The 10914-nt window shown below is 39.2% G+C and overlaps 1 protein-coding gene across 2 annotated transcripts in view; it reads right to left on the reverse strand.

Annotated features, from left to right (window-relative positions):
• TMEM131 (transmembrane protein 131) overlaps positions 1–10914 on the reverse strand; it is a 168627-nt gene that overhangs the window by 22889 nt on the left and 134824 nt on the right. For both annotated transcript variants that reach the window (XM_019524720.1, XM_019524719.1), the window contains exons 23-29: positions 8979–9117; positions 8755–8864; positions 7811–7877; positions 6175–6326; positions 4967–5109; positions 1990–2176; positions 683–868 (exon numbers count right to left, since the gene is read on the reverse strand). In XM_019524720.1, coding sequence (XP_019380265.1) covers positions 683–868; positions 1990–2176; positions 4967–5109; positions 6175–6326; positions 7811–7877; positions 8755–8864; positions 8979–9117 — 984 coding nt within the window. The remainder of the gene's footprint in view (positions 1–682; positions 869–1989; positions 2177–4966; positions 5110–6174; positions 6327–7810; positions 7878–8754; positions 8865–8978; positions 9118–10914) is intronic.

A 10914-nucleotide genomic window follows, 5' to 3' on the forward strand; every position in this document is an offset into this window, starting at 1 on the left:
CAATTCAAAAGCCAATGAAGCCCAGTTAGGGTAAACTCTTCTATATTTACTGACAGTGTGTGCATTTGATTCTTATTAGACAGAACCTATTCATAGGCTACTTGTAACCTCTCTCACCAATGCTGCACAGTATTTTAAGTGTTTTACATCCAACTGAACAATGCCCTTGAAGTTCTCAGAAATTCCATTATTAGTATCACCAGTTGTCTGTCACACATACAAGTCTCACCAGAGTTAAATGATCCAAAGGCATTTGCTAAGCTCATCTAAATTATTGCCTCATATCTCCCTGAAGTATGACAGTGTGGAGGTCATGCTTAATGCTGCCTTTCCATATTGAAGTTAATTCAGTTTTGACTTACTTACATCTATAGGCTGTCGGACACTGTCATGGTTAGTAGGTGTACATACATGATCTTACGAAATGGTTCAGGGCAAGCATATACTATATTCCATACTAGTTTTGACAGGAAATAAGAATTCTCACCACTATGGTATTCACATGTATTCCACAGCAGTTTGAATCAGCTTGTTCATAAATGTTTTTAAATTTACCACAACTGATTTTACACAAGCATACCATGTATGTGGTAATTAGCATATAAAATATGTCTTTCCCCATAACTTGTATTCAAGATGAAATAACTCCAGTATGTAGGTACAAGCAATCCATATACAGTACCTCATTATTCCTGAGATGATTATGTACAATGCCAGCTCCCAATTGGGCCTAGGCAGGGCTTCTGCACAGGTTGCTAACATATGATATGGAAGGGATGCATTCAATACAAATATAAATTCAGAGCCTCCTGCTGTAATGAACTTCAATTCACGAATGACTCTGGAGGCAGTGAAATCTGGTGTAAACCTGGGAAGGCAAATTATGATTGTGATGACTGTCCAAAGTCTAAGATTAATACATGCCACTAAAACAGCTCTACATAATTTGCACTATTTGTGCCTCATTTGTTCTGAAAAGGCAATAGCTTCTGCAATGACTGACATTTGTTGAAAGTCCTCACTAATTATCATTCTTGGTTCTCTGTACACACTAGGCAAACAGTACCTACGGGTATCTTTCAATAACTCAAGACAAAGAATCAACCTACAAGTACCTACACAAACCACATTTGGTACAGCACATAAAGACATAATGAAATGAAATTTAAGTTCAATCATATTTTTAAGAAAGCAAATTAGAAAGAAAATGCAAAATTTAAGTACAACTGTAATTAAGCAACAAGATGCATTAGCAAGCAAAGTAGAATATTCTTTATCACCAAGTCAAGACCAGAATTTTTTTCTCTGTCCTCTAGTCCCATCACAACTTAAAGGCTGATGCACAAATAACCAAGTGAAATACTATGGCCAGACCAGATGATTAGATTAGCCCCTTCTGGTTTTAAAAAGTATGAATGCTTGATGACTAGTCTTAAATCATGCAAGGCCCAAGGATCATATCTGGGGCAGAAGGTTCTTGTACTATATATTCAAACAAGCATTATAGACAAAACATCCAAATTTAAATTGAAGAGCATTATAAAACTCATATGCAGAGGATGCCTTTCACTATACATAGTAATGTGCCAAAAGGATATGAATAATTATGTCTGTTACTAGGTCTATAATCCATCCATATTTTGAATGAAGATAAGGTACCTATAACTGTATCGTAAGACATTTCTCCAAATTGCCAAATTATTTTATCGCTACCCAACAAAAAATACCGTATTTCAGTTATGAAAAATGTTACAATTTTTTTTAAACAGTTTGTTCCATTTTTAGATTAAAAAAAGAAAGTGTCTTAAGGTTGTTTGTACAGAAGGAATTTAAAAACCAAACCTGAAGTGAAAAGAAGCCAAAAGCATTTAGCCAACACTGGTTTCCCCCTCAATAAACTTTTACAATATAGAGTTCTTAATATACGACTCCCATCAGATGTGCTATACAAGAAAAAAGGCCACATCTTTCTAACAACAACATACTTACAATATGACAATGTCTTTAGAGGCATTGGCACTTAGTGCAAACTCTTGACAGTTAACAACTTTAAATCCATAGCCTTCACAAGTATAACCACTAATTTCCATAGACTTCACATTAACTTGCAGCTGCCCTGTGTTCTCGACTCTGAACGTTCTTCTCAGTGTGAAATTTGGTTCTTTTAATTTCATCTCTAAAAGCATACAGAATAAAGCTATTAGGATTGCGTTAAGTCAAACTGCAGTAAAGTCACAGTTTAAAGAGAGAGTAGTATAGTTCAATTAGTACCATCCTCACCTGACACCTAACAGTGACAACATGCAACAAAAATGTCAGGGAGATCTCTGCTTAGACATGCCACCTTTGGACAAGGTTAACATTGGCTCTACAACAGTGTCAGATAATCGTTATGGTAAAATGCTTTTTTGTCTAATTCCACAGCAAGGTAAAGCCAAAGTACTTTGACTAATGAGACTAATATAGTTTCGCAAAAACCCTCCAATGCATGCAACACTATAAACTCTTTTTACGCATACTGGCTACACAGAGTGCACCATTACTCTACTAGTAGCATTGGATAAGAGCATGATATAAAACAAAATCCTTTCTGTTCTAAGATCCAAGCTTAAGGATTTTGCTAATTCTTTTGAAGTCACTGCCACATCATCATCTACCTAGCTAGACAAAGCCTTGGCTGGGATGATATATAGTTGGAGATGGTCCTGTTCTTTGAGCAGGGGGTTGGACTAGATGACTTCCTTATGTCCCTCCCAACCCTCATATTCTATGATTAAAAATAATTCAATTGCAGACTATGAGCAATATTAAGCCTGATATTTTATAAAAAAAACCCAAAAACACAAACTAAGACTTTAAGGTGCATATTTACAGCTGAGACATACAGTAGGCTTCAACTGAGTTTTAGATATCACAAGGCTTGTCTGATTTTAGAAAATACAAAGGATACCTTGGAAATATGCCTCAATAATTATTAAGAAATAAAAAAGATTTTAAACTAAGGCCAATTTGTCCTTATCGGTTCCTGAGCCCCCATTACTCTAGAGAGCAGTAGGCAATTATTTCAGCTTAATGACTTTTGATGAGCTGTTGATTGTCTCCCAATCGCCATCTTGAGACTGGAAGTCCCACTCCTAACCCCTGACTTTTGCCACTGGAATTCTACCCCCTCCCTCCGAAGTACCCCTTTTGGGGCCGGGAGAAGGGAGATGCCATTTTGGAACCAGAAAAAAAAACAAATCATACACTAAAATCAAACATCTACCATAACATATTTTAATTTTATTTCAAATAATATTTTTGCCCTGTTTAACTTGTGTTTGTGTAGTGTATATAGAGTTGATTGCATAATAACTCAAAATAAAGTCTCACTTCTATATTGTGGGTGTGGGGTATGTGTATGCAGGAGGGTTTTTTTGAGGGGCCACATGCCCTCCCCCTCATGGTGCACAGTCCTCCTGACCCACAGCAGGCCAAGTCCCTGGGCAGCGCGTGGCTCCAACTGAATCCCTGGGATTGCACATGGTGACATGGAGCCCGCTCAGCCCAGCCCGCTGGTGCGTACCTTTGAGCCATATCGGGCTTGATCCGTGCCAGCACATGGGGCTCCCAAAACTACAGGTCAGAGACATACACCATCAGGTTGGATGGCCATCCATACCTTCAGCCTGATAGTGCATGGACTGGGGCCAAGGGAGTGGTGTGCTACCAGGCCAGGTGGGCTCCATTCCTCCACATGTGGCTGGAATGCTGCAAGGCCCATGTGGAGGCACAGAATCAGCCCAGTCTGATGGTGTGCAGTTCCCTCCTGCAGTGCCAGGTGCCCCTAGTGCTCGCATGGCGCCAGCTCGACCTGGCTTGAAGGCAAGTGCCAGCAGGCCAGATTAGGCAGGCTATGTGCTGCCACATGCAGCTCCCAGAACACAATGCTGGGGGTTCTGCCTGCCATGGGCCAGGAGTGCTCTGCAGGCCTGTTGTCTGCTGCTGGTGGCAGGGTTGTGTGCTGTGGCAGGGGACCCACACCCACCCACAACTCCTCCACCCCTGCAGGCAGGAGCTCCCTTCCTTATTCACCAGCTGCTCAGTTGTGTGCCATCACATTCAGTGCCTCCACGTGGGGCTCCCAGATGGAGTGTCAAGCAGCCCCGCAGAGGTGGAAGCACAGAGCCCACCTGGTCCAATGGTGAACGACTTCTGAAGGCCCACCTCCTGCCAGCTTTCAGAGGGGAAGCTGCAGGCCAGTAATAATTGTTTTTGGGAGGGGCCCCATAGGTTGGATAGAATGGACTGGCAGGCCACGTCCTGCCCACCCCTGCTCTAGGGGCTCAGGAACTGATTTCTCTGTTCACAGGCAGGCAGGCACTGAGTGCTCCTTTTACAGGCAGACACTTCCCTCAGGTCCACTCAAACCCCAAAATCAGATTTATCAGAGAACTGATTTTTTTTTTTTTTTTTTTTTTTTAAGACAAACTGTGGAAACTATCCTTTTCCATACTTCCATGCAAACTGTCTGTGTAAAGACCTTCTGACAGATGGAGAACTGTTAGTTCCATTCAACTGTCCTCCCAGTGAGGAGTTTGGTGGCATTAAAATGAGCTTTCTACTACTTTAATTTGTCTTCAGTCTCTTGCTCTTTTTAATTGGGGGGGGAGATGACATAGCTTTCAAAATGAACTGTTTTACAACTAGATTAGTAGCACTTTAGCTATGGTTTTACATTTCCTAATTTACCCTTTCAAAATGCCAAAATGTAAAAGACTTTATACCAATAAAATGTTTTTTTTTTTTTTTTTATAAGTTTACAGGTCTATCAACCATCTATTCACTTTTTAACCTTTTTTAAAGGAGTCCATGATATCTGTGCATGAATACAAGAAAAAAAAATCTTCATAGATGACATTCTTAACTGTGTACATAAAATACCAGTAGATTTTCTGTTTAGCCTAACAGTTTTAGGAGTACTCACTTTCTGAACAATCTTTTAATGATGCTTCAGTGATTTTAAAACGTAAAGAACTTCCTGGACCAGGAGGTTTGCCTGCAACCCTCAGACTTTCAGTTGTTCCTTGTCCTTGCATCAAGATGGCATCTATTACAGTCAGATTATTTCTGTGTAAATAGAACACAGGATATAAAAACACTTAACAAAAAATTGGTATTCTGCTGTTTCTGCAAGTGCCTCTAAAGCAAGCTAATGTCAGGTCCCAGGCCTGCAACACACATTTGGGAGAAGTCCCATTGACTACCATCAAGACATAAGAGTTTGCAAGACATGGGCCTTAGTAACCACAACAAAGCATGCACAGACCTTGCCTGAATAAAGCTCCAAACTTATTTAATACAATATCGTAATACTTAAGACAGTGAAGGTGCTACTATATTTCATGCAAATAGTAAACACTTATTTAAAGGTCCTGACTACTCAGTGCAAGAACATTTTTGGGTAAATAAAAAAATCTGTATTTGACATGTATTTTTCCCAGACCCTAGTCTAAATGTAAAGTATGCATGCATTTGGGAAGGAAGAATTTAAACTTTTCAATTTCATTTGGTGATGCAGGCCAGATGGGTGGTGTGAAATAAGCCTGCAAACTGGATCCGAAGCACATGGCCGGCTGGTAGGCTGGCTCTGGAGTGTGGAGCTGTGTTATTTGACCCACAAGGCAAGTGGTAGCAGTGTTAACTGCCAAGGCTCCCAGAGCTGTGGCAGTCAACACTTGTCTTGCCACCAAATCTGACCCACAGGCATCACCGTAAGACAGTTAACGTGACTTCATACTTGGAATCTTGCTCACAGGTGTGCCTGTGGGTCAGAAATAGGCAGCAAGACAAGCTGTGGTAATTACTGCTGCAACTGCTTATCCCATCATGAAACACTGGGCCTTGCAGGCCAAACAACACAGCTCCATGCTCCAGATCTGGCCCACTGGCCATGTGTTTGATGCCCCTGCTCTAAATGTATAAAACAAACTGATCATAAATAAATTAATAGCATCAGACAGTATCTACTGACTGCTATTTAACCCCTGAAAATCACAGTGAATTTGTTTCCTATCCCAGAGGTCCTAAAATTAATATTGCAACAATGAGAACTTATTCAGAATTAGTGAAACAAGCAATCTGTGTGTAAATAAGGACCTCAAATACATTCAAACCCAGACTTAAACAGCATACCTGATCACAATTAATGATGAAACTGTCTTATTAAAAACTGGAGTAAATTTCACTTTCACAGATTTTCTCTCTCCAGGCTTTAAAATTAGATTTAAAATTGACTGTCGAGACAGACCCTCTGCAAATCCTGTGGTGCCCTGCAATGGATGAACCTTAAGGCAATGAAAAATACAAACCACTTTTAAAAACAGGAAAAGCTATGCAAATTTAAGAATGGCTATGACAGTTTCTAAACAAATCCAGAACCATATTACAGTATTTTTTGCTCATGAAATTGTGAAAATGTGAAAAGGTTTGTGTTTTTTTAAATGCATGAACACTTGTGCAAATAATCTGATATGAAATGGAACTTCCCTTTAATCAACTAATACTATACAGGAGGGCCTGAAATAAATGGGAGTTGGATGAGGCAAAAATGAGCATATTTCAGCTGCTGTTCTGCTACCAGTTGAAACACAACATTTACTTTTGTCTGCAAAACTCTTATTTCTACACTGGAAGGTTATTCTTCATATTACCCAATCAAAAAAACCCAACTATCTTTTCACATAAAAAAGACTAATAAAAAATTATATATTTCTTGCCAACTGTAAAGTGGCATACTTGGATTACTCACCAGGATAACAAAGACTAGGAACATATGGGTTTAGTGAGCAGCTGACTACACTGCCACTTTTCTGCCACTGCTTCAATGTTGCAATGCTGGAACAAACATTCAGACACTTTGTGATGTCCTGGGACAAACTGTTAGCACTTCTTATCCCGTGAACCTTTTTGGGCCCAGGACCATGAACGTGGGTGTCCAGATGACAGCACTTTGTCACAGGAGAAAACAGTGTCTCCCAGGAGAAATGCAATTTCTATTTGTAGCCAAAATAATAGCGACACAGGATATACATTGGGCTAGCTAAAGCCCTCAGAATAAGAGTGCTCAGGATTTACTTCTCTAACACTGAAATTACTACTCAGCATTTATACAGGACTGTACAGTTTCAAAGTGTTTTATGATTATTAAATTGTAAGAATACAATTTGAGGTAGTAAAAGGAGAACACAATCCTAAAATGAAAAAAACATCCAGTGACATGTTTTCTTAAGCTTGATCTTACTACAGAAACAGAATAGATTTGCTAACCTATGAAGTAGCTAGGGGTTGGGGTGGGGGGGGGGAAGAAAGGAGAGGGAAGCACACAGAATGAATGAAAGGAAATGTGGGCGAAGGTAAGAGTAATAAGGAGCAAATTAAAATTCTGAATATAGGAAATAAATGGAAATGCATGACAAGTAGATAATGAAAAATGAAATGATGAAAAAACTCATTCTTGTGCAATATAGATCTAGCAAAATTGCACCATAGGGAACAACACTGCATTGACAAGGGTATGAATAAAATCAGCCAATACAGAGTTAAATTTCAACTTCTATGAATATACGAAGAAGTAAATATAATTCGAGTGGTATAATGCACCTGAAGCACTTCCTTTGTGCTCTGCATTTCCTTTGATACAACCAATGTAAACACTGCATGTCACTTGCACTGTGGCTAGAACACTTAGCAGAGTTTTTGGTATATTTAATAAAATATTTAAGTGGTGATATAAAATTTGTTGAGTAAAAAAAGATTATGAAATACTTACACAGTTTCTGAAAACCTGGAATTCTAGAGTCCTCAAATTGAAATTTGTCGGCTTACTCAAGTTAAACCTAAAACAAAGATATATTTTCTGAACTGCATTAAAGAGAGATACAGTGTACAGATATTTACAATATTTAATGTCATATAATATGACATAAAAACTTTCAATCAACAACGAGGATAAAGGGGTTGGAAGACAAGCCAGGTAAGGAATTTTGAATAAGTTAAGTATAATTAGCTTAGTGAAAAGTTGATTAGGTGGGGTGAAGACATAATAGCTATCTTTGTATATGTGAATGTGTGCCACTAAGATAACAGAGAACAACTGTTCTCCTTTGCTGCAGAGGGCAGGATGAAAGGAGTAGCTTTAAATTGCAGCAAAGTATATTTAGGTTATATCTCAGGAAAAACTTCTCTACTGTTAGAACAGTGTGGCAGTGGAATAAATTGCCAAGGGAAGGTGTGGAATCTTATTTACTGGAAATTATCAAGAGAAGACTGGATATTAGGCTTTGGACAGGGATGATTTAAGAGTAGCATTCCTGCATTTGTGGAGAAGTTTGGACCAAAGGAACCTTGAAGTCCCTTCCAACCATACACTTCTGTGGCTTTCAACACAAAAGCAAGAGTACAGAATTATTAAGGCTTTGATGGAGAAGGTATATGTAGTATGCCCACTCATTTCCCTTGGACTCCTCCTCCGTCAGCCTACTTCCTAAGTAGAAAATGTGAAAATCAGATTACCTAATCAGATTTGCCTAAATTTACGGTTATAATTAAAAATGCATTAAAATCTCTTCGGTTTATGAATCCCAAGTCTATTCCCAGTATACTAAAGCTCTAAACTCTACTATATAAAAATCTTGTCAAATACTGTATCAATTTTTTCACGAACTGCATTTTGTCATCAAGTGGATGCCTTTAAAGTCATCAAACAACACTTACCGCTCTAGTAGCTTGTCTACGAAGGCTGAGGGATTAGAATACAAAGCTAAAGGAAGGAACTGAACATAGACGGGAACATCTGCTGGATTTTCAAGATGAATTTCTTCCTCCTAATTAAAAAAAGAATTTAGTAAAAGTTAGTATTCGTATTTGTTATGTATGTAGCAAAGCAGTTCCAAAAAAAGCTAGTCACTACTTGTGATACTATTAACGAAAGGACTTACTGATGAGCTGTTGGTATTGGTAAGTGGAAAATTTAAATAGCGTGGTGAAGTGAGTATGGAAGGCCAGGATAACTCTGCCGTAATTTTCAATCCAACATCCTTCTGGAGATCCGTGTCTACTTCAAACATAGCACTCAGTCTAGATAAATAGTTATAAAATCCACCATATAAGAATGAAACATCAACAACCTGGCAATGAAAGCAGCAGTTTAAGCTTAAAGGCATTCTGCAAAATGTATGGTTTTGGAATATAACACACTCTATTATATTTTATTTTATGTAAAACATTTGAGCTTTCCCTGTACTTACTGTTATTTTAGAACCACCACATTTTTGTACTGCCACACCCACAGCAAATATTCTGTGCTTCCTGTTTCTTTTCCTGCCTGTTTCTTTTCCTGCCTCCTCCAGTTACCCAAATGTTCTTCTGTTAAGAAAGTGTTTTCTGGTTGTAGAACCTAGACTGAGGCCCTGACTACAGTGATACGAAGAGTGACTAATGGTAAACAATTTCTGTTGAGCCATTTTCCAATGCTGATGGGTTCGACAAACACGAATGAGACCAAACTACAGTAAGGAAATTTGTTTCTAAAACCATTAACTATTTTAAACATTGCCTCAGTATGATTTAGCTCCATCTATATCAGCAACACAAATTGTGTTAAGGCCTTGAGCATTATAAAATAGAGCAAAACAAAAGGTACTGTTTCCCACCATTTTATCACAGATCTTGCAACATTAGGTGTTTTTCTAAAAGCAGCAGTTCCTGGAGTCTATATTTTCCACATGACCCTTATGTTAAAAGAAAACTTTTTAGGTCTTAGGGTAGCAGAGAAATGCTTGGCTCCAAGTGAACCATAAAGGATTAGAAGTCAGAAAGTAAAAATGAACAACTCAAAATTGTAAGTAATAAATGAATTTAATGTACCGTTGGCTTTCCAAGGGCTGGGTCATGATTTTGCTATACTTACGGATGGCAACCCTGAGGATAAATTTTCAGTCTCTGATCCACTTGCAATCTGGCTCCCATTCAAGACAGGGGAGTAGTCAATTACTTTAATTGAGATAAGATGCCGAACCTGTCCATACCTCCCACTAAAGGCCTAATCTATATGACAAAGCTCATCAGCAAGGCTCTAGCTCTGGCTAAATGCTGAGTGTGCATTTACACTCAAGGCCCAGCTGTGGTGGCAAAACCCTCTGCTCTGCTAGCAGTTACCCCAGCTCTGACAACCAATGCAAGGTTTCTGCTGTTGACTGGAAGCTGCCTTAAGGCACATGCAGACACTCACTCCTGAACTTTCAGTCTCATGCTGTGGTCCATTTTGGAATGGATGCCTTCCCAAAGTGAGTTTCACAGCACTATCTTCTGTAGTGGAGTCACATAACACTATCAGAAACATGTGGGTGTGCACATGACCTGGTGCTTGGTGGGGGCTACTGCTACAGCAGTTTGCCACGTTCCACAACTTTTAGGGGTGATGTTGCAATGCTCCTTTGTCTGGAGATGCTACTCAAAGCATACCCACACTCTTCAGTTCTTTTTTTACTGCTGGAAGGAGCAGAGCACAAACTCATGGAAGAACTGGAACCAAAGTATAAGTACACTGAATTGGTCAGGACAGGGCAGAGAACCTTAGGGAACGTCTACATGGCACAGACTTACTGACAGGATGCTGCTCTTCATACTGCCCGGCTCTGTTCCTGGCCATTTGCATGCTGTGACTATGTGCATGCGTGAGGCATTTATCGGTGCCCATCTGATATGGACCAATATACTGGTGCACTTCTATTCAGTACTGGAGTCAGGTCTGTGCTGTATTTAAACTTGCCATACTCTGTCTCGTCTTACTGCTGCCTACATGATTAGTTTGTTTTACTCAAAATTTAGAAGGTTTAATATATTCGCTATATTGTTTCATTACTACAATACATC

The sequence above is a fragment of the Gavialis gangeticus genome, unplaced genomic scaffold (assembly GCF_001723915.1).
Source record: "Gavialis gangeticus isolate Ggan-Ray unplaced genomic scaffold, GavGan_comp1, whole genome shotgun sequence".
In the NCBI taxonomy this organism is placed as follows: domain Eukaryota; kingdom Metazoa; phylum Chordata; order Crocodylia; family Gavialidae; genus Gavialis; species Gavialis gangeticus.